Source organism: Gopherus evgoodei, chromosome 2 (assembly GCF_007399415.2).
Source record: "Gopherus evgoodei ecotype Sinaloan lineage chromosome 2, rGopEvg1_v1.p, whole genome shotgun sequence".
Lineage (NCBI taxonomy): Eukaryota > Metazoa > Chordata > Testudines > Testudinidae > Gopherus > Gopherus evgoodei.
Genome location: NC_044323.1, coordinates 173,618,623 through 173,643,830, shown reverse-complemented (window position 1 = coordinate 173,643,830; position 25,208 = coordinate 173,618,623). Strand labels below are relative to the sequence as shown.

At 36.8% G+C, this 25,208-nt stretch overlaps 1 protein-coding gene across 7 annotated transcripts in view; it reads right to left on the bottom strand.

Moving 5' to 3' along the window:
* The window catches only part of EXOC2 (exocyst complex component 2), a 194,434-nt gene that overhangs the window by 53,468 nt on the left and 115,758 nt on the right, over positions 1-25,208 (bottom strand). For all 7 annotated transcript variants that reach the window (XM_030552298.1, XM_030552297.1, XM_030552295.1 and 4 more), the window contains 9 exons: positions 24,042-24,166; positions 17,680-17,748; positions 16,783-16,940; positions 12,614-12,735; positions 8,543-8,604; positions 5,413-5,493; positions 4,234-4,293; positions 3,160-3,221; positions 1,756-1,822 (listed from right to left, as the gene is read on the bottom strand). In XM_030552298.1, coding sequence (XP_030408158.1) covers positions 1,756-1,822; positions 3,160-3,221; positions 4,234-4,293; positions 5,413-5,493; positions 8,543-8,604; positions 12,614-12,735; positions 16,783-16,940; positions 17,680-17,748; positions 24,042-24,166 — 806 coding nt within the window. The remainder of the gene's footprint in view (positions 1-1,755; positions 1,823-3,159; positions 3,222-4,233; positions 4,294-5,412; positions 5,494-8,542; positions 8,605-12,613; positions 12,736-16,782; positions 16,941-17,679; positions 17,749-24,041; positions 24,167-25,208) is intronic.

Below are 25,208 nucleotides of genomic sequence, written 5' to 3'. Positions count from 1 at the left end.
TGGTTCAAAACAGATATTGAATTATGTTATATCAGGACTCTTGGTCCTTGAGACTGTGCAACGATATGATACCTGGGAGAGAGGCAAGGTCTAGTTTTTCCTCAGGAGGTAATTGGGAGATAGGAACTTCCAAATTATAAACTCAGTGTTGGTGGTCACTTTTTGTGCAACTGTGTGCAGGTCACTTAATTTCCTCAGTTTCCCTACCTGAAAACTACTTTCCTACCTCAGAAGAGAGTTCAGGACCATCATTTGCAAAGTGCTTAAAAAATGAAAACTTTCTGAGGATAAATTACCATAGTGAGGTGTGAAAGAAGTCAATATCTTATTAAGAATGAGATTTGCAATTCCTGATAAATTCCCAGCAGTCTTATCAACCAGTAATGAACTACAATGACTAGTGTAATAAATGTGTGCCCATTAACCTGCCTATTACTTTGATTAATTTATCATTATTTGTATGTACAATATTAAACACAAAATGTCAAAAAACAATGAAAAATCCTAGCCAGTCACTTAATACTCTCTGTGCCTCAGCTACTCCATTTGTAAATGGGGGATAATAATTCTTACTGATACTTGTGTTTTGAAATCTACAGATTAAAACTCTTAACTGCCAAATATAGAAATTAATACTCTTTCCTACTTTTGTTTATTAATATCTCATCTGAAGCTTCAAAATAATTCTTAACCAAATTTATTTTTCCATTGTATAAGCCATATGGCTGGTCAAAGATATTGGGTTACTGGCAATGATTTTTTTTGGCTAAAAAAGCCCTGAACCATTTGTTTGGGAGGGAAAAAACCCTCAGAACGTCACATGGACTTCAATAACACAGGAAAATGAAACAGTTTGATAGCAGTTAATTAATGTTCACACAGTACTTGGAGAATTAAAATGATATAAGTACTAAATTATTATTAAATTTCAGAATTTAGAACTCTGCGTTTAATCCTACAAGTCTTTGCTTACTAATTGCAGTTAGATTATTCATGAAAGTAAAGGATATAGGTTGGGCCCTTAAAAGTTTCTAAATTCTGCAGGAAATAGATTATTACAAACATAATAAAAACTTCAAATTCATTCTTTGAGGGGCATAACTTTATGTGTTTTGACAGCCCTTGTGCTGGCGGCATGTACTCTATGGGAATGCATTAGTCCAAATAACTGGGAGTGGAACTTGCACAAAAAAAATGCAACATTAGGAATTTTATGGAAAAGCAACTTTTTCTAATCTCTCATTCATCACAACACATTCTACTGTAAGGAATATGACTCACCAAGGCAAACTACATTATTTTTACACATTTATCTCTATGTTCTGAAAAATATATATAAATGAAAATTAATTATCTGTTTTAGGAATACAGTTATTCGCACTTGAGTTTTAACTAAACATCAAGGGCCAGATCCTGAACTGGTATAAATTTGTGCTACCTTCATTGACGTCAATAGAGCTTTGCCAGTTTACACTCATTGAGGACCTGGCTCCAACCCTTATTTTTTTAAATAAAATTCAGGTGTAAGAATCTGTAGGAAATACACTGAATACTGAACAATCTAAAGCTTGAAATACCATTAATATTATTAGCTTTTCTGATAATCTTGCAGTTAGTAAAGTTTGATATTATTTTCAAAGAAGTGACTTAGGAATACACAAATGCGTTACAAAAGACAAGCAGTAAAAGATAAATGCCTTATTCGACATTTAATTTGACCCCCAATAGGACATTTTAACTAGACGCCACACTTACGGAAGATAAACTAGAGTCTTCGTGAATGCTTCCAAATAAATCAGGAGATGAAACGTCAGCTGAAAGACTGAAAATATTTTGAAAAATGTGAATAGGAGAGTATTCTTTTTACTCTAAGCATTTACAAATCAGCTATGATGTGTGCTTGCTGGAGAACAACATTTCTATTTCTCAACAACTTTCGAGGTTTTAACCATGCGGAACAAGATTCCAAACAGAGCAAACCCCAAACCTTTCGAACTTATTTGCAAAATGGAATTGGGTTTAAATTCCATTTTTTAAATCAAAAATATTTGGTCTTCAGTGTGGCTCTCTCTCCCCGAGAGTGAGTTAGCCCACCCTGGACCTCAGAGACCTTCTTGTCAAAAAACTCATCAAAATCAATATGGCTTTGATGAAAAATATTTAGTCGAAAATGTTCTGACTGGCTGTAGTGCTGATTTCAGCTGAAAAGACTCTAGAAAAAGTTGGAGTGCTGTGTCAGAGTGTCTCATACCATGGAATAGAAGGCAGAATGAGCTGTAGAGCTTTTCTAAATCACCTAGAAACTGATCAAGAGCTTTGGGAACAGGAATTGCCATTCCAGCAATCATGTTGGGAGAGGGCGGAAGGTGGAGTCGCACCTTTCTGCACTTTCTTTGATTTGCAATAAAATCGTTTCTGTTTTCTTCTCTTATATACCAACTAAAGGTCAACCAAGTAAAGAGAAAAACAAACGTGGTCTTTCAGGATACAGTCAATCAGTTTTAATTCCAGGCAAATCCAAGCAATATTTTCTGGTTCTCTGTTTTACTCAGGTAAATATCTGACTTGCCTTAGAAATTCAAGTTCTTATGACTCCTCAGATCTCGTTGATAGAATAAAAGCAAAATTGTCAACAATTTAGTAGATATGTTAATAGAATTAGGAACATGCCAAAGACAGAGGGAAAAGCAAGGAAAATACCATTCCCCATTGGTAGATGGGTATTCAGTAACAGTGGCAACTTCTTTCATATAAACTGCGTGGAAGCTATAGCTGTGACAAAAACCACCAGCCACAGATATTACCATTAGAATAAAAAATGGGCTAGTCTGCTATAACAGTTACAACCTTTAGAAAGAGGATTCTCTTTGGGAATCAAGCAGAGGGATTTTGAATAAGCTAGCTTTCATCAAGCATTACAATAACTACTAAGAAAACAACTTTTTAATATTCATCATATTTCATTATCTTATTCAAATCTGTATTTCATTTTTTATTTTTTTTTGGTGTAGATATGTTCTACTTGGCTCTATGGCATTATTGGTCAAAGCCAAAATTGTTCACAAAAGCTATCTAATAGCAATACCACAGGAATATTGGTGAGAAAAACCTTGTTGAAATTTGCAACTTCAAATATTCCAACTGTATTATTTTACTTACTGTGTGGTATCTGCATCACAATCAGGCTTAGTGCTCAGTTGTTCCAGACAATCTATAAAAACCTATAAAATAATTTAAAAAAAATTCTGAATTTTCCATCAGAGCTGAACTACTGATACAAAACCTGTAAAACATTTTAATTTTTCTTAACTGAACTTTTAACTGCAGCACGTAAGCAGAATTATCACAAACACCCCAATTTTCTTCAACCTCAAATAATTGAAAACAGTAGCATTTTAAATTAAGTCCGGCAAATGTTTTCATTATCTTGTTAGCCTTTGTTTTCTTGTGGAAAAAAAGATTTGTACTATTTCTTTGTACTATCTATCATCTTGCTAAATCACCTCCCAAATCAGAGTTGAAATCATAGGACTGAGGGTCCACTGGTTTACAAGGAACGTATCTTTATTGGCTTTAAAGAGCTTAAACAGAGACCCCAATGCAAACATCCCTTAAGTCCACTACACATCATTTCTTTGGTCTGATTTGTGACATTTTAATTGATAACACAATACAAACGATTGTTAAAACTGCTGGGTGCTGCTTTACTATCTTAAAAACATTTCTGGCTTATTATACATTTAAAAGATTACCTTAAAAATGTGTTGCTAAGAGCACTGGTTACTAATATGAAACTAAGGGCCAGATCCTCAGCTGTAAACTGGCATAGCTCCACTGACTGCAATTGAACTATGCCAATTTATACCAGCTCAAGCGCTTGCCCTTAGTTTTGTATTAGAAACCGGTGCTCTTTGAAACCAAATTTTAAGTTAATCTTTTAAATATATAATTAATAACCCAGAAAATGCTTGAAGTTAAGTTAGTGCTTCAAGTATATGTTTGAAGCGTTTAGGTGCTCTGATGAATTAGGGCCTTAGAAACCCCAGGAAGCATTAAGCATCATTATCCTTAAGAGTTACTGTAATTTGAAGTTAAAATAACACTTATGTCTGGATGATCTGAATTAAACAGTATCTGACATCTTATCACCTTTTATTACTTTTTGGCGAGGAATGGATACAAAGTAAGCCCTTAATCACTCATTTATGCTCCCCAATTCCAGTTTAAAATTACCTGCATGATACCAATGCTTAGCTGGCACACATCCTCCTGTGTTTTTTGTTGTTGGAAAACCTGAAGAAACAACCATATAACTTCAGTGAAATAGCTTCAGAAGACCTTCTTCCAAAGGAAGTGAGGAAAGGGAAGAGTTATAAATATCAAACCTAGTTTCTCTGTATACACTGTTCTTGTGAGACTCCCCAGGGAAAGAAGAGTGGCTGGTAGAACAAATCCTATGTATAAACACAATGGATAGGCACATGACACTACCTAGCTGTGGATAATTCCAGTTCTCCATACCATGAAAGTGAAACTGTGATTAGAAAAAGGTGGGAGAAAGAATAAGTGAGTGGAAGGGAAAGCAGTAGTTAGATTTCCTTCGTCCTGTATGCCACAGAAACTTGGAGAAAAAGGTTTGTAGCAAAATGTAGGATGGAGGAAACCAAGTGAAGCTGAAAAGAGAACAGGGCGATCGCAGAAGCTCTTAGGACTTCTCAAGATCAACTCATGGGGAGGGATTAATCGTGAAATAATATCCCCTTTTGGGTTCTTCTGGGGAACCCTCATTGGGGGAATAGAATACCTTTGTCATACATGGGACAAAGAAGAAGAGAGCAACAGCAACAGTACCCAATCCTATGAGATGTTGAGCATTTCCTGAAGAATGCTCTCATGTCTTCCTGAAGTCAATGGAAGTTGCTCATACCTTATGGCACCAGGTCCCCAATGCAGTAAATGAATGGGGGTAACACTATCATGTGGCATACTGGAGTAGAGAAAACAAAGGGTTGAGTTATGTTCCGAATGAAGTCTAGATGTGATATGTATCTGTAACTGGCTCTCCAGGGTACCTACATCATAAGAGCATACCTGCTACCATTTGAAAGCTACAGTCGTAGCCTTTATTACAGAAAAATTGCATTTAAATACAGTTCACTTTTTGCCCCCTCCCAAACAAATGGTAATATGAGTGCAATTTGAAAACAGCCTCAATATTGCAAGGGCTTTTTTTGGTCAAAGTGAAGAAAAAATATTGTGAAGCTTGAGTAATTTCTTAATTCATTTTATAACAGCATCTCTGTATTATCCACTAACACTAATAATACATAAAACATTTATACAGTAATTACTTTTAAAAGTAATAACAATTTACATACAAGGAAAGAAAATAAAGTACGTAACAAGACTTACACTGGCTTCTCCAGGTTTGCAGTCCAGAACACTCTTGAGTGACTGCAAGGAATGCACAATGCATTGTTCAAACTGGGATGGCTGAAAGTAAAAAGATTTTTGAGTTCCTAAATGAATGTGCAATGCATACTATACAAACTATTAATAGACACTTTTTTTACAGTAACAGAGAAGATACTCATTTTTTACTGATCCAAAATGGAACCCGCCTCATGAAAATTTCATGATACATATACTACAGAAAGCCCTTGTTTTAATGATGTACTTTCATACTGAAGCAAACAAAAATAATTACACAGATCAATTTTATTTGCAAGTGTCTGAATGAGGGGTTCTTCCACTGAACGGTTTCTTCGCCTTAAGCCTGCAGTGAAGTTCTTATATCTTGTTTGTGATTGCACGCATGGCTACTCAGGAAAAGTCTAGGGGTAAAATCCTATCCCCATTGTAGTCAATAGTAGAAGTCTCATTGACTAGCAGGACCAGGATTTAAATTTAATAGGGCCATTCTAGGATATCCCAAATTCACCATTATGATTTCACTATCATGAAATCAACAAGAACAAGTAGGAGTGGATTGGTCTGGAAGTAAGGCAACCTTGTCTATTCAGAAACTGCTTTGATACTTTGCAAAAAAAATGGCATGGAAACATGCCAAAAAAATAAAGCTACATAGGTCTTAAGGTGTATAAATCTAGATGCAAACGAATCTGTAGCATTACTCCTGTTAGCCAATCTCCCCTTATCCATCCTCTCTTGCTCGATATTGTGCCAATCTGGTTAGAGACCACCTGATGGCACTAGGGGGAAAACTGTGTTTCCAGAGGGGAACATGAAAGTGCAAATATTATCTCCATGCTAGAAAAATGGACACCAATCCAGTTGATTTGGCTCAAAAATGGGAGCCAGAAACTTAAGTTCAACTCCTCATTCTGCCCTTTACCTTTTGTGCAGCTTAGGGTAAGTCACTTCACTTCTGTTTCCCCAACCTATGATATTAGGATAAAGATTATCCACCTCACATAGGTGTCATGAGGATTGATTCATGTCTGTAGAGCAATTTGAAAATCTAAAGCACTATATTAAATGCTATTTATTCATTTTTAGAACAAGCTCCTGAAGACATGCAGCAGAGAAAGAGCTAAACAGGCAGAAAAAAGGGCATACTTTCAGTGGAAAAGTAAAATGCTGTTCCTTTTATTTTTGTTCTCATGTAGATTTTTATTGCCTGAGAAGAAAATAATAAAGCTTCTCTGTACATTAACCTTTGTGCATTACAGGCCTCAGGGCTGTAGGTTTCTGACAACAATATCCCAATATATGTTTTAACAGCTGTATAAATATCAAGGATGTTAATAACTAATTTTCTTGCATGCATTTTACACATATAGTTTTAAGCTTAAGCTGTCTCCAAAGGGTCTCTCTGGCCTTGTTTACTCTCAGAAATTTTGCTAAAGTTTCCCACTATTACGACAACTGATTCAGATCCATCAGCAGTGGTAAAATTGGGATTATTCACATAGACAAGGCATCACCAGTTGCCAGTATTTTAAGCACCATGTCATGATCTCAGCAGGATTAGATGACACCATACTTAACACAGTGGCAGCTCCCTAAAGACTCATATACACTAGCAATACACCCACTGTTTCTGCTGCTGGCAGAGCTAAACTGGTGGGAAATTTTTGCAAAAAATCCTAGGGTAGATATAGCTTTGGAGCACAGTAATGAAGCACTAATAAGATTTTGTTTAGATTTACTAGTTCTACAAAAGAATGACCCTGTATGCAAACCTAGATGGAAGAAGGAAATGGGGCTCTGGTCTGGACTGAAATGACCAGAGTACGTTGCAATTGAAAATAAAACCCAGAAGTCATGACTCCCAGTACTCAATATTTAATAACCAGACAACACTCTTTCCCACAATATGTATATCTGGAATGCTTCATGCCCTCCTACTCAACTTTATTCAAATGTATTTATAGTAACAAACAAGCACAACTTCAGACACATGGCCTACCGAGTACTCTCTTATATAATACACACAACGTTTAATCCTCCCACAGCCATTTCTGCTTTCTCAGATTGTTTTTAAGTCATGCCTACAATGTGCTTGTCATCTTTTAGCCATTAGTCATTACTATTTCTTTCCCGAAAGCACCTCACTAATTTATTTTAATATGGTTTCAAGTCGTTTACTGTTTGTCTGTGAGCAACCTCCTAAATTAGTTGGCTCTCAGTTAAATTTCTCATTATACCAGAAAAGCAACTTTTTATATCTACTACAGTCCAGGTTCCATGGTAACAAACCCACTAAGTTATGAAGCACTGTGATGTGGACTGAACTTGTCACAACCTGAGAAAACAAACTGTATGTTAGCAGAACATCCTTAGCTAAAAAAATACTCCCCCTTTTTTTAAATCTCTACACAATCTTACTAAGGAAGATCAGTAAAAACTTTATGGGGGCACATTAACCCCCCCTCTCCCAACCCTCCCAATTTATAGCCATGCTAGCCTCTTCTCCATGTGCTTCTTTACATTCTACTCATATTAAAGGACTGAATCCAGCAAAGCTTTACTTACATGAGTAGTCCTTACTTGTGGTAGTAGTCCCACTGATGTGAATTGCTCCTCACACAAATAAAGCTTATTCACATATGGCTCTGCTGAACTGGGACCAAAGACACTGCTTTTGAAAACCCCATCCATAAGCTGAAATTTATTTAGTTTTTAGAACTACTTTCAACTGCGCTTATGCTCACTGATACATGTAAGAAAATCCACCAGGAGAAAAATAACTCTTGAAAGAGGGAAAAGGTGAAAGAAAAGAAAAAGTAGCTTTTGATTTTGTGATAGGATTTATACTACCATGAATATTTGAGAAAGTGAGCAAACAGAGGGCAGAAAGAATTCACATAGGAGTATAATCTCTCCTCCATCTAAATTCTAACCCACTTTAGATGGGAACTGATTAGCTTTATTTTGTACCATATTTTAATTCTTTTATAAATACGTGTGCACACATGTGTAAATATAAGTAAATGTATAACATGCTGCAAAACTTTTAATATTTACGAAAAGAAAAATGAAATTTACACAAGTCATGCACAAAAAGATGGGTGCCCACCAGAGATGTTAAACCTTCATTATCAACCACCCAGTCTTCTTTTTCAGCTAATCTCTTCACATCTGTAAAAAGAAAAGGTGTTAAAATGCTAGGTTTCATTCTAAAAAACTCCTTGAACTTAATAAGAGATAAAACCGCAGACACCTTAGTGTGATGAACAGGCATAGAAGTACACTGGCCATACTTAAAAGATTTCAGCCACTTTTCAAATGACTAAGAGTGGTACACACACATAGTTTGCTGCTGCTTTCTCCTACAGAAGTAAAATTTATGGTGCATGGCAATAGTTGAATAAAGCCCACCTTTTACTGGAAATCTTGAGGTTAAAGAAAAATTGTTACAGTCCTCTGTTTTAAAAAAGCGGACATATCATGGCAGTGTACCCATAATATAGGCACTATATTTGGGAATTCAAATGTATGTATGTTTTATTATTCCTGGCTCAATGCAGTTAAAAACAAAAACCTTCAAGTACAAAACCTAAGCTGAGATCAGGACAAGTGTTAAGACTCACATAGCTGAATTACATTCCTTCTTATTCATCATCAAAAGAACTGATTACTAAATTCCAGTAAGTTACACTTGTACAACCCTCACTGCCTTATTTGGCATTAGCATAAATTAGTTTGCATGACCTTTGTTGCCAGTGATGATGCATGAGAAGGAAAGAAACTGCTTGACTTTCAGGGTCCAGACTGAGTTTACAAAGCTGTCAATTAGAAAATCCCTCTTCCATTTACTTGTAAACTGAACACGTTTATCATTGAACGACAATAAGCATCCCACAGTCATTTCCAGTTTGACAAAACCTGATTCCAGCAAAAATCTAGTTGCAAAATAATCATAGGCTGTATCCCTGAAAGTAAGAGCTACAATACAAGGTAAAAGTCTCTTCAAAACTGATTTTTTTAAACTATTAGATTGCTGTTTAAATTGCATTTACTGCGGAAATTTTGTTTGTAAGTCAATAAAAAAATAACGTACAGCTTAGTGCTGTGAGATAGCTTATATAAGAAGAGAACTCCATTACCACTATACCATGTGGATACATTCTTTCAAAAAAATTCATTTTTTTAAATTATAGAATTGAAAATTAAGCAGCACTGTAAAAGCACTTCCGCCCATGAAGATGAATAAACTAAAAATTATTCACACAAAGACGAGGCACAGTATAATCCAAGCAAGAAAATATAAGAGTTGCAGTTAATGTTCTCTCTTTAATGATTGTCATGATATAGAAATAGTTCTTTTTAATGCATATTGTAAAAGAGGGAGCTGATTACATTCCTTCTTGTGCATTTCAAAATAATTGTTTACTAATTTCCAGTCAGTTACACTTGTTCAACCCTCACTGTTTAATTTGGTATTAGCGTAATTTATTTTGCATGACCTCTATTGCCAGTGATGATGCATGAGAAGGAAAGAAACCAGCTTGACTCTCAGAGCCCAGGTTGAGTTTACAAGGCTGGTGATTAGAAAAACAAATAAATTAAAGCCATTAAATCTAATAAATAGGATTGGGTCTGTTTTCTTTTTTTTTTTTTTTTAACAAGAAAATGAAAGAGTAATCAATGAAGGCTTGACAAGGGAAGTGTTCTGGTTGGATTTCAGAGGCACTAAATGGACAGTTAGTGTGAGTTAACAAATATAGGCAATAATGTGAATGTAGCAGGAGAAATCAAGAGTTAGTTAAGGGCCGTAAATGATCATTAATATTTGCAAAATATTCTGAAAATGAAAAATATTATGCAGTATAAATATCAGATATGATCATTGGTGCTCTTCTCAGAGAGGTCCAGATTCAGTAAAGCACTGAAGCACATGCCTAACTGACTTCTCACATAGGATTACTCATGTTCTTAAAGTTAGGCTTAAGTACCTTGCTGAACTGGGGCATAAGGCGAGTAACAAACAGAAATAAGGTTGTTTAGAGGAACAGGAAGAGATCCTGCTCACTCCAGTTTGTTTGCCAGATGGTCCCTGCACTGCTCTGCATATATCAGTCAGCATGAGAATCATTACATTGTCTAGCATGCTGCCCATCACAGAATAAATGAAGTTTGATCAAACCAGTAGACACCATGATCCCCATATGAAAGAAAAAAGCAGGAAAGAGAGATCTCTAGCCCACTGGTGTTAATTTTTAATACATCTTGAAAAACTGGGAAAATTCCAGAGGACTGAATGAGTGCCAATATTTAAAAAGGACAAAAGGGATGACCCAGGTAATCATAAGGCTTGCTAGCTTCAAATCAATTGCAGGCAAAATAAAGGAAAAATGTTTATGGGAGTCAATCAAAAAAGAATTAAAGGATGGAACTATAAATATGCCAATATACATGGTTTTATGGAAAACAGATCTTGTCAAGCAAACCAAATTTCATTTTTTTATGAGTTGACAAGTTTGGTTGATAAAGGTAACTGCATAAGTGTCTAATATACTTATACTTTTATAAGGGATTTGATTTAGCACCACCTGACATTTGCATTTAAAAAATCAGCACTAATCAATATTAGTAAAGCACATGATAAATGGATTAAGAACTAGCTAACTGAAGTAGTTGTCAAAGGGGAATCATCATTGAATAGGGGAATTTCTAGTGGGGTTCTGCAATGATCAGTTTTGGGTCTGACGCTATTCAATATTTTATGAGTAATCTGGAATTAAACATAAAATCATTGCGGATAAAATTTGCAGATGACAAAGACTGACAGAGTGGTAAATACTGATAAGGAGAGGGAAGTCTTACAGAGTGATCTGGGTTGCTTGGTAAGCAGGGCCCATTCAAACCAAATGTATTTGAATCAACCCAAAGGCAAGGTTATGCATCTAGGACCAAAGAATGCAATTCATACCTGTAGAATGTGTAGGACTGTATCCTGGAAAGCAGTAACTGGTAAGGATTTAGTGGAGAAACAACTGAACATGAGCTCCCAGTGTGATGCTCTGGCCAAAAGGGATAATGCGATTGCTAGATGCATAAACAGGGAAGTAGCGAGTATGAGCAGGAAAATGATTTTACCTCTGGTGATACCAATACAGGAATAATGCATCCAGTCCTGGTGACCAGATTTAAAAAAAGATGTCAAAAATTGGAGAGTGTACAGAAAAGAACACAAAAGTGATTTGAAGGCTGGAAAAAATACCTTACAGTGAGAGACTGAAGGAGCTCAATGTGTTTAACGTATAAAAAAAGGTCAGGAAGAGACTTGAAATGGAAAAGTAAGAAAACACTGGTTAATAAAGGGTTCTTTAATCTAGTGGAGTAAGGCATAACAAAAACCCGAAGCTGGAAGTTAAAAGCCAGACAAAATCAAATTAGAAATATGGCACTTTTTTTTTTTTTTTTTTTCAAAAACAGTGAGGATGATTAACTATTGGAACAAACTAACAAAGGATATTGCCAAATGCACCATCTCTTGAAATCTTCAAATCAAGACTGGATTTCTTTTTGGAAAACATGCTTTAGTTAAACAAGTTATTGAACTTAAATACAGGGATAACTCTTTGAAATTCTATGACCCCTATTATACAGGTTAGACTAGATAAACTAATGGTTCCTTTTGGTCTTAAAAATCTATGAATCTATGACCGCAAAGAGCTAAATAGGACTCTAGAGACAAACAATGAGTATCCCTGATAAAATTGCAACTAAAATATTGTGTAAAGTTTTAAAAATTGCTCACTTAAAAAAGAATATCCAAGCTTGAGCTAAAATTACAGAACAGAGTAGTAATAATGCTGATTCACTGCACAGAATAGCTGTGTCATGACAAAAAGTACAAATAAATTAAAGCTTGCTCGGTTTGGAAAAAAGACTGTAACCTAGTGAAAAAAGTGTCTGCCTTATATTAAAGGGGGAAAAAAAGGCTCATAATACAGGGAACATGATAAAATAACCTAACAGGTCTTGTATGTTGTGACTCTGTGAATTACAGGTGACTTTATTATTGATTCAAGTACCTAAAGTGAACACAATCTATTCTAGAATGCAGTCTGATTTAACCAAAGAGAAAATAAAAAATCCTAACCACATAAATGTAGGTCTGCACATTTCTTTTTTTTATTACCTTCAGCTGTGTGTTGTAAGGTGACCATTATACAATGTACTCGAAGATCTAAAATAAGATCCTGGATGATATGAAGCATATCATTTGGTATTTCAAGTGCAGTAAGGGACTCATAACTAAGCCTGGAAAGAGAAGAAAATAAAATGAAGGTTTTGTTTAAACCTACAGTTTTCTAGACAATACTGCTAAATATCACAAAGTTACTTGAGTTTCTTTTGCTTATGGATATTAGTCCCCTGAACAGTAAGCTTTTTAAACTGTGTGATCATCCATAATACCATAGGTATGTTTTACTATCTGATTCATTCATTTGCTGAAACCATATCAATATAGAGATTCTTTGTTTTACTGTATAAACTTGACAAAGTTGAGACCACTGGTGTGCTAATACCACTCCATATCACAATGACCAATATTGTCTTGTTGGTTCTTTGTAATTCTCCATCTGTCTGTATCCATGTCATAGTATAATCTCCACTCTGAACCTTAGCGTCCAAAAGATGGAGTACCAGCATGAATTCCTCTAAGCTCAATTACCAGCTTAGAACCTGTAGCGCTGCCACCAACCAGGAATTCCAGTGCCTGGTACACTCTGGTCCCCACAAAACCTTGCCTGGGGACCCCCAAGACCCAGAACCTCTGGATCTTAACACAAGGAAAGTAAACCCTTTCCCTCACCGTTGCCTCTCCCAGACTTCCCCTCCCTGCGTTACCTTGGAAGATCATTGTGATTCAAACTCCTTGAATCACAAAACAAAGAGGACAATTCACCTCCTCCTTCCTTCTCTTTCCCCCTCCCAGACTCTTCCTGAGAGAGAAAGTAATCCTGACACAGAGAGAAATTAACCTCTCTCTCCCCCTTCCCTCCTTTCTCCCCACCAATTCCCTGATGAATCCAGACCCCGTCCCCTGGGGTCTCACATCAGAATAAAAAAACAATCAGGTTCTTAAACAAGAAACTTTTAATTAAAGAAAGAAAAAACTGTAAAAATTATCTTTGTAAATTTAAAAAAAATGGAATAGGTACAGGGTCTTTCAGCTATAGACACTGGGAACACCCTTCCAGCCTAAGTATACAAATACAAATTAAAATCTTTTCAGCAAAATACCAATTTGAACTCCTTTCAGCCAAATACACATTTGAACTTCTTCCAACCAAATACACATTTGCAAATAAAGAAAACAACCATAAGCCTAATTCGCTTTATCTACCTAGTACTCACTAGTCTGAACTTATAAGAGCCTGTATCGGAGAGATTGGAGAGAAACCTGGTTGCACATCTGCTCCCTCTGAGCCCCCAGAGTGAACAACAACCAAAACTAACAGCAGAGCACAAAACTTCCCTCCCTCAAGATTTGAAAGTATCCTGCCCTCTGATTGGTCCTCGGGTCAGGTGACAGCCAGGCTTACTGAACTTGTTAACCCTTTACAGTTAGAGATATAAAGTACTTCTGTGCTATTAACTTTTCTTATCTGTTTATGACAATCCATCTGTTGTCTCTTGTTTTATACTTAGATTGAAGGCTCTTGGGGCAAGGACCATCCTTTCGTTCTATGTCTGTACAGCACGTTGCACAATGGTGTTTTGGTCCATGATCGGCACTCCTAGGGGTGATCATAAAATAAACAGCAACAGAGCCTGCAGTGAAGGGTAATGTGAAGGTATATCACCTTAGCGGGGCATAATGGTTTGACGTGCCAATAGGGAACACACTTACTGTGCCACGTCTAAAGACAGTGCAGCATAGACTCAACCAACACCATTTAATTTCCATCAGCCCAGCACCACTGACTGGTGTGGAAGAGGGTGGAGCCATGCCTTATCATTCTCCCTATGAGGACTGTGGCATCCTATATACTTGTAAGCGGCAGCAATTGCAGTCTTAACTGGAGTGCTGCAATTGTGCCAAATCTTTATGCAGGGACACAAAGGAAGACCGGAGAAGAGTTAAGAACATCAGAATGGTCATCCTAGGTCAGACCAATGGTCCATCTAGCCTTATATCTTGTCTTCCAACAGTGGCCAATACCAGATGCGTCAAAGAGAATGAACAGGGCAATTATCAATTATCCACCCCCTGTTCTCCAGTTCCAGCATTTGGCAGTCAGAGGCTCAGGGACACCCAGAGCATGGGGTTGCACAATGGCCATTTTCGCTAATAGCCATTGATAGACCTATAAAAATGGCCATACTGAGTCAGACCAAAGCTTCATCTAGCCTGGTATCCTGTCTTCTGACAGTGGCCAATCCCACGTGCTCCAGAGGGAATGAACAGAACAGGTAATCATCAAATGATCCATCCTGTTGCCCAATCCCAACTTCTGGCAAACAGAGGCTAGGAACACCATCCCTGCCCATCCTGGCTAATAACCATTGATGGACCAATCCTCCATTAATTTATCTAGTTCTTTTTTGAACCCTATTGTAGTCTTGGTTTCCACAACATCCTTTGGCAAGGAGTTCCACTGGCTGACTGTGTGTTGTGTGAAAAAATATTTTGTTTTAAACCTGCTGCCTATTAATTTCATTTGGTGGCCCCTAGTTCTTATGTTATGAGAAGGAGTAAATAACACTTTCTTATATACTTTCTCCACACCAGTCCTGATTTTATAGACCTCAATCATATTGCCCCTTAGTTGTCTCTTTTCCAAGCTGAAAAGTCCCAGTCTTATTAATCTCTCCTCTTATGGCAGCTGTTCCATACCCCTAATAATTTTTGTTGCCCTTTTCAGAACCTTTTCCAATTCCAATATATCTTTTTTGAGATGGAGCGACCACATCTGCACGCAGTATTCAACATGTGGGTGTTATATGGATTAATATAGAGGCAATATATTTTCTGCCTTATCATCTATCCCTTCTTAATGATTCCCAACATTCGGTTTGCTTTATTGACTGCCGCTGCACATTGAGTGGATGTTTTCAGAGAATTATCCACAATGACTCCAAGATCTCTTTCTTCAGTGATAACAGCTAATTAAGACTCCATCATTTTATATTTATAGTTGGGATTTGTTTCCCAATGTGCAATACTTTGCATTACTATCGTCAATAAATTTATCTAGTTCTTTTTTTACCCAGTTATAGTTTTGGCCTTCACAACATCCCCTGGCAATGAGTTCTAAAGGTTGATTGTGCCCTGTGTGAAGAAATATTTCCTTTTATTTGTTTTAAACTTGCTGCCTATCAAAGACACTATACTGGTTGCATCTCCTTAATGTTTCCGCACTGGGCAAGAACTAGGCAAATTGAGTCACTGCCATACTCCCTGATCCTGAGCAGGGCACAGGGATCGGGAATAGCTAGCAGCAGGAACCAGGCTCCAAGTGTGGGCACTTGATAACCCTCCACCAACAACCAGGACCTTTGTGGCGTTGCAAAGCCATCATCTTTCCTGATCCTCTTTCAGAGCAGAGTGCAGGCACTGAGAGCAGCCATCAGCAGGGGATGGACACAAATTTTCAAACTTTCATCACTCTGTGTGCCACTATCACTGCTCTGTGACTCTGGAATGTCATCTGGTAACTATCAACGACTTTGTTCACACCATTACTATTGTCTGCTCAGCATGACCACTTAATTAGTTGATTATAAGCCATTGTTAGTTCACTTAACCATCTAAGAAATCAGTAATACAAGCAGTGGTCACCTGTGAAAACTCTGGTTTAAGTGACTAACCCAACATTACATCAGAATTTAAGGAGAAGCAAGGACAGAAACCAATTCTCCAAGATGACATTCCGCTTTCCTATTTATGAGGACATCCCTTCTCTTCCTGCAGTCTCCTGCCTCATTTACTACACCCCTTGCAACTTCTAAAACAAATGAAAAAGAGGTCCCATAGGTAACAACCTCATACACAACCCTGATTCATCTACAGAGCACTGTCCATCCTGTGCACTGAAACAAGAGTCCCGAGGAAAAAATATAGCAAGTGATCATGTAATTACAGACTATATCATAATGCATATCTGCACAAGTAGGTTGAATTAATCTTGCACAGGCAACCTTAATTTTGACATTTCCTAACTTTTGTGTCCTTGACTTTGCAACATTAATGATCTTTCAGCTGAACACAAAAGAAAAAAAATAAAAAAATAAGACACAGTTTAGACTATATTATACATACTAAACACTCATACCACACAGACCAATAGCCCCAGTTACCTTACAGTCTGGATGACATGTGTTAGCCACTGTCCAGAGAGTTCAGATTTCATCTCCCAGCCACCATACTGTCTCAACTCTCCTTCTCTGAGGCTGAATGGAAGCAAAGCTCCACGGATCAGTTTTGCCAGTGACTGCATCACCTCCTGAATCATTTTCTGTTATAGCATAAAAAAAAATCATAAAAATAAATACTGAGAAACTGCACCACTATTTTTAACCAGTTATGTATTCATCACATAATCTAGTCTGAAATGGCAGGCATACATTTCAAATTTCATTAAGGAATATAATTTTACTTACATAGCAAACACCCACATAACAAACACTACAGCACTGTACAACATAATTAAAACAAATACAATATATAAAACAAAAAAATCACTTTAACATAAACAACAGGGTCCAAATTAGGACAGGGAAGGGAATAAACATAAGGCTAATAAGGGTCACTGCAAAAAACAACTGTGAAAAATAAAGATTTAAGATTTTTTTTTTAAAGGACGGATAAAATAAAATAGATTTCAGGGGTTGGACATAAAGAAAGTGAGTTCCAAGATGCAGGGCCCACCACAGCCAAAGCATGATTGTCTGTAGAGGCTTCAGATGTGATGGTAGGTTCTTAAATGGCTGGTGATGTGTGAGCATACTTGCCAGTACAAGATATCTGCCTTTTACTTAAATTGTAGTCTCTTGTAGAACAAGGATCAGGGCTTTTTTTTCCCCCTCCCTTTTGGGTAAGTGACTATTGTTTTCTGGGAGCCGAATCTAAAACAGCTTAAAGGGGCCTGATTATTACAGGGTCAACACTCACCATTATTTGAAAATTAAGCCTTCTTCAGGTGTCTTAATCTGAAGGACCACCTATCCGAAAATAAGTCTGCACACCAACCTTACCTTGAAATCATTTTGTCTTTGCCTAGCATTCTTCTTTGATCTTTCCATTTGACCAGATTTTTCAGCAGTCTTGTAAAAATGAGAAACAATTGAAAAGTATCAGTGTCTTGTAACCACGACTTTCAATTTTAAAACCATTCTAAAAAAGATGCATCATGGCAAAGGGGTCAAAAATGATTAGTGAGTTTACAATGGGATAAAAGACACTAACTCAAGTCACATCTACAAGCAAAGTCTCCACTGGTCAACACGTATTTACTTATAGTAGCTATCAAGCTGCTGGTGTTTAAGTGTGGGGCACAATATGCCATAACAACCTAAAATAAAAGGTGAACGTAAAATAACAATGTAGGAAGTACAAGCTTCATTGAAGTCAAGCAATATTTTTCTATTATGATTTTGCATTAACTTTGTTAAAAGAGCTCTAAAATCCATGGCTCAATCCTGCAGTAAGTTTGCAGGAAAAGAATCTTCAAGTCCCCACTAGGTGAGAGGTGCATGGAGGAAAATGTGGGTCTAAAATAAAGTACATTCTTTGTAATGATGGATAGTGCAGAAGTACTGCGTGTTCCTCTTTTTCTTTTGGCTTAGTACTTTGTTTCAGAAGACAGAGGCCATTATTTTCCAAAGTGAAGAACTAAATCATCTGTAATGGACTTACTATGAAGATTTATAATCATCTTGCTGGACAATTCACATATCTGAAAATTTAGAAGCATGAAAGCACATCTGCACTAGCAACTTTGGTTACAGTTGTGTGACGAAAAGAGTATGGCTTGAACATTGCTCATACTGTTAGTAGTTTTCAAATGCAAGTGATAATTATATATTTGTGTGTGAAGTGTGCCATAACACAAAGCATGTTTAATAGAAAAAGCTGTTTAAAAGGCTGGATTGGAGAAGTAGGTGGAATTGTTTAGCTAAGAACATTTGCTAATTTAATGTATCACTGTGACACCTACTGGACAAAAGTATATTAGCAGAATTGTAGTTAGGAAAAGATATTCTTAAAACTGTCCTTAAAGCAGTATATAATCAATATATTTTTAAAACGTCTAAAGAAGTTTAATGTTTGTTTTTTTATAATTCATCATTTTTAGAAGTTCTTCAGATTATTTTTATGAATGCCAAGTAAATTTTGTAGTTAGCATAAAATTACCAACAAGAAATTCAAATAAAAAGCAGCTTTTCATCAAAAACACTTTAGAGTTTTTAAATTCTCTGTTTTCCTTTATTATTCTGAACTGTATCATCTCATATTAATTAGAACAATTCCTGCATATTACTGATGAACCTCATATGTACTGTCCTCTTTTTTATCCTTTTTTCTGATAAAAAAATCAATCATATTGAATAAACTTCTCTATGCTGCAGGTACCTTTTAAAATGTTACTCAACTAAAGTTTTTAAACTGTTTTGATTGCTCCCTTAAAGCATATATGAAATTATATTAAAGAAAAAATATAAACGATCTTAAGATACTTTTGCCTTTAGTGATTTCATTGAATAAAAATCTTAACCCTTTCCTGCACAGACAGACCAAAACTACTTTGTGGTAAGACCAACGGTTATATTTCACTGTTTTGACTTCACATATGCTACTTCATGTGGATCTGAGTGGTTCAAAGAGCTGCAAACTTTTTAAGCTGTTAGAAATGGCACATAAATCTTTAACTGTCACTATTCTAAGACTAACAGCCTACCTTTATGCCAAGAAAAATATATATAACTTCACAACAGAAAATAGAACCAGCTTGTTATTTATCACTGGGTTTTTCTTTTGTATTAGAGTTAATCTATTTCAGGCTTCTGGATTTCACTCAAATGGTTCTCTGCACGTTGTTTTCATGATTTTCTCTCTCTGTCTCCAAAATTATGGTGAACAACATTTTGTTTCTCACATGTCAATAAACTGCAAGGAAATGTAGTAAGGACACCTTCAATGATGCCTAAAATCTGTACTATTGGCAAAATTCTACAGCTTGTGGCTGAAGCTCTCCTCAGGATCTCCTAATGAAGTTTCTTAGGCCCCCATCCATTTTCGGATAGCTAGTGGCAACAAGAGCCTGCACTGTCCACAGGATTTTGGCCATTTCCCACATATGGACAAAAAAGGAACAAAGGGATGAGGATGAGTTGCTTATGCAGTCAGAATCTGGCCCTATGAAAGTACAGTATAGGTACCTCAACAGTATAACATGCAAATTAACTCCAACTTTTTTGCCATGGAAACAATGTTCTGACCAGGCATTATACAAGATTGCTGTGTTTTCTCTTGCACTTACTCTCACAACCAGAACTGCTCAACTTTGTGTACAACTGTAAACATAGTGTCAGTGTCTCTTGAAATTTCTCAGACAGAAGACTACATTAATTTACAGTTGAGGTTTTAAGTCCAAATCCAATCTCTAATAACCAGAAATGTATTATTACCAAAACTTTAGTTATTTTCAAATTAAAAGCTTCAGGAGGATTCTCATCACTTTCACTAGAGAATTACGGCATGATTCTCTATGGAAAAAACACTGGGAAGGAGTCAAACTCCTACATTTTAATACTGCCTCTACTTCTGGATCACTGTATGGCATTGGCAAATGCATGTTATCTCTTTCCCTCGGATTTCCATTTGTGAAATGGGGTAAACAAAATGCATCCACTTTTCTCCTATATCAAATAGGTATGTCACAGAGTCACATGCTGTTAAAGCATGTAGAACAGGAAGCATGTTGCAGACATCCAGAGTCAGTGCATCACAAATTTCATGCACAGACATGAAGAGAGACTTGTTAGTTGTGCTGGTAATGATGGCTGTTTCAATCCACATGTTATCTACGTGTTCCATTTTTGGAAAGTATTGAACAGCAACGACCAAAACATCTGTATCAGGTGACCTAATTACAATGGTTCTTTTGACATCAAAAACCATATTGGCACATACGAGGATGCTTCTGTATGTTGTATCAGCTTTCTCTTGAATACTGTACAGGTCTTGGGCCTCTTTAACAGCTCAACTGGTGATGAACTTTGCTGCTTCACCACTGGAAAGGTGGTGTTTGTGTTGGGTGTGTTCCTACATGCAGGTGCATTTTGAACCATACATTCACAGAGGAATTTTGCAACCGAGTGTTTGTTGGATGCCACATTTTAAAAATTTTTCCCATGGAGGCACAGGGCGTCCACCAATCACCTGGTATTTCTTGCATCCAACCTTAGACCCTGTTCAGAGCTCTCTTTCTGAAGTTTTCAGAGTTACTACTGTCATACCCATCAAAGATTCCAGTTAAAGAATTAGTTTCAAATCCTTTTAGGACTTGCCTCAAGTACTCAGTAGCCAATTCATCAAATGTGTAGACTTTGTCTCCAGCTATCATTTGTATGACAGCTTTGGCATCTGAGAGGTACACTATGGTTTCTTTGTTGAATGTTTTTAGCTCACGGATTTTTTCAGCTGGAGCTTTCAACTGATGCCCTAAATTAGCTTTGTCTGTTCCTCTTACTGTTCCATCACCAAGAAAAAGGGACATAGGCACAGATCCTATTGGGTGAGTGAGGGTATGTCTATACTGAAAAGGTTACAGCAGTACAGCTGCAGTGCTTCAGCTGCGCTGCTGTAACACTTCAGTGCAGCCACTCACTACAATGAGAGAAATTGTCCTGTCACTATAGTTAATCCAGCGCCCTGCAAGAAGTGGTAGCTAGGTCGATGGAAGAATTATTCTGTCAACCTAGCCATGTCTACACTGGGGATTAGGTCATCATAGCTGTCTGCCTCAGGGGGGTGGATTTTTCAAACCCCTAAGAGACACAGCAGTGCCAATACAAGTTTTCAGTATAGACCAGCTTTAGGAACAGCTGAGATTGAAACATCATCTCTCCATCTTGCTAAAGACAGAGGTCTCAGGGAAAACAATTTTGAGACTGACAGCTGTTATGATTGTCCCTCCTTGCCAGAATTAAATTGAGTCTTCTTGGCTACATCAGCAAATGTTTTGATGCCAAATTTCTAGACTGGGCTGAAGAAGCTTCATGTGCAATCAGAATCAAGTGCACCTCTCACAAATCTCTCCATTTGTTCTTTACCACCATCTGCTATTTTCAGTAGAGACTCTTGCACAACTGATGCTATGTGCAATCCTGTAGATGTGTTGATAAATGCCTCTGGGTGTGAGTCAGGGTCAAATCGGTTTCTCATATTGTTGATGACATGATTGATAAGAGCTATAACATGCTCTCCATCCCTTTTCATTACAGAGGCAAGAACTTAATTGTGGACTTTGTCTTCACTACTTCTTATGTCATGTCCCTTCTTTCTCCAATAGCGTTTGCATATTCATAATATGAAGCTCTGTACCATCATCTCCAACACTAGTACTGACCCATGCGTAAGTGTCACTGAATTAAAAAGCTAGTTTCTAGAATATTTCAAAGCTTAGTACTTCATGCATAGGCAGTACAAATTAAAATCTTCTACCAGGCAGACTAGATGCTACGCTGTTTTGTACAAATGCTTACAAATGGGGAAGCATTACATTAGGAATTCACATATAGTTATATTTACCCACCATGCTGTACAAACTATGAGAATGCAATCTACTGCTATTGGTGCATAACCTTCAGCGTGAGACTGATCTGATCAGCACATTTCAACTGAATAAACAGAAAACTATTATAATCACTTGTGAGATACTTTGCCAATTAAGAATATGCAATGTGAAAACCTTTCATGTTAGTAGATTGCAAAATACTGACATTTGACATTTTTGTCACATGCTAAACAGCTTCATCATTCCTGGAAATAAAACAAAAAAATAAAATTTGTCCATGCAAAACCAATACAATCTTTTAATACAGTCATTTGGTAGCTTTGACCAATAAACACCACATGAAGGTTTTGAAATTAATTTAAACAGTAAGAACTGTGGTCATAGTCATGTTGCAGTGTTTCCACAACTGTGCAAATCTGACACTTTATCATTTGGGGTATTACTGTTTCACCTCACCTACAGGTTTACAGCACCACTTGACAGTTCCAAATCATACCTCATCTAAATGCACTTAAAACAAGCTTTCAAATGATGTCTAATATAGGTGTGTAGGATAGTACATTAAACTCCAAAAAATGGCACATGACATTTTTCTAGGAATTAGACTGAAATCAACCTTCATATTGGTAAGATGACCTAGCAATTGAAGGTTCCCTATTCTATTACCGGATAATGCCTTTCATCATCATTGGAAAATGGCATAATTATACTTCCTCTTCTAGGGATGCCCCACTCTTAGTATCCAGCTACTGGAAAAATAGAGAAATGGCCAGGCCACTTTCAGCCTCACCTTTTCTGCCAAATACACTGTAGTTTTGTAAACTGGTGACTAGCAATTATACAAATCAAAAGATATCATTATTCTCTTTAGTTTTAAAGGTTATATGGCAGTATGCTGTATGCTATGTATATCTGAATAATTACTAAAGTTATTAACACTGTCATTTTGTATGATCACTGGTTTGAGTTACATTCCTTTTGATGATATTTTGATATTACGATAAATATTTTCTGTTGCTCTTGGCATCATACAGTAATGCTACACAATTAATGGGCTAGATTTACTTAACATAAGACAGGATGAAGGGTGCGAACAATTGTGACACATGACACTACAGTTATCTTGCACATAGATTGGGCACACTAGTGTGTGTGTGAGTGGGTATGTACACACAATTCTAGGCTTCTGTCATTCTGAAACTCTGGGGTTAAATCTATCCTCAAATCCAAATTTTTCAAAGTCACAAAATATGTATGACCATTCCAGAGTCAAACACTACCCCTTTAGCTTTGTCTCTCATATCTTTAAGATTCATTTAGTTTATCATTTCTTAAGATTACCAAACATCTTGTCTCCTTTCTTAGATGTTGCTAAATGTAAGATCCAACATGGAACAGTTGGCTGATGATCTTGACAGGCAGGACTGAAACTATGTACATTTCAATTGTTAGGAGGAGGTCACTCAGAGAACTATATTACAGTATAAAATAGTTCCTATTGTGAAGCCTTCAGGGTTTTTTTAAAAATAGCATCCTTACATATATGCTTTTAGGAAAGTTACTGATTAACATTCATAACATACAAAGTGGGTCCATTGCTTCATGCCAAATCAAGCACCCATCAGTAGACGTACAATTACTTATGTCGTTCTACAAATCTCTGTAATCTAAAAGCTGCAAAGACATCTTAGTCAGGCATCTTCTCCACTGAGGTACTATACCTCTGCAGTTTCAAACTCAAATTCAAATACAAAATCATTCCTATGAGCTTTGTCTATCTGAAGACATTTAGGTTATGTGTATGCATGAACCCCATACCTCACTGAAAAGGCTTCCATTCACGTAAGAAATCCAGAGCTTCCAGAAGTTGGGGAGCTGAATTACAACAAGTTTTGTCAACTTTTCAACAAACGCAACTTGTTGAGGAGCTTTACAATGCCAAGCTAAGAGGAAAAGAGAAAGAATAAATAACTTTGAATTGATAATAAAAGCTATTTTTAACATGCTGCTAGAGTGTGATCTAAAAATAATAGATCTAGCATGCATATTTATAATCTCACAGGTGTGAATAGCAACATTTTATGAGTTGGTCCATATGGCATACAGCTTGTGTACGTGCGAGATTTATTTCCATATATTCTTTTGAGGGGGTTGGTACTGTAAGTATAATATGCCTTTTATGTAGAGGTGCTTGTATGGCCCCACTGAATTATATTGTACATCCTAACAATCCACTCGCATAAATCTGTCTTTAAACCAGGCTAAATGATAACTGAACAGGGAGGATCAGAGGCTTAGCCATTAAAACATAGGGTGGGGGAAGGTTGGAATGTAGGCAGTACAATTGTCTTGAGATTAAGACAAAAGACTGGGAAATGGGAGATCTGAATTTTATTTCCAGATCATCCACAGACTTCCAGTGTGATCACACTCATCAACTTCTCCACAATTTCATTAGCGAAGTTTCCTTCTCTGTAAAATGGGGATGGATACTGACATTGTAGGTGGGAGGCTAAATTCATTAATATTTGTAAAGCAATTTGAGACTCTTGGATGACTAGTAATATTAGAAGTTCAAAAAATCATAATAAAAGTAAGTATAGCATTTCTCACTTGGGACGAGACCAAAAAATTAGAGAAAAATTATCTGAAGTTGCATAAACCTCTATACAATCTTGGAACCTTACCCATCACTAGACATCAATAAAGTCACAACTTTGGGAACATAGGGGAAGAGGTGGATCTTCTCCCATTTTCTTGTCAGGTGAGAGATGGGAGAGAGGAAATACAGGAGAGGGTGGACGAGTATGGAAAGTGGAGGTGAGATAGGAAACTTCCATCTCCAATCATGTTTGTCTTCCTCATGTTGACTTTCTCCATTTGATTATCAGAGCTGTTTCTTAGCAAACTATTCTGCATCAATAAATAAACGTTGCATGCTTTTTACATCAAGAATTAGATCCCTGCGAACTATGTGGGCACAAA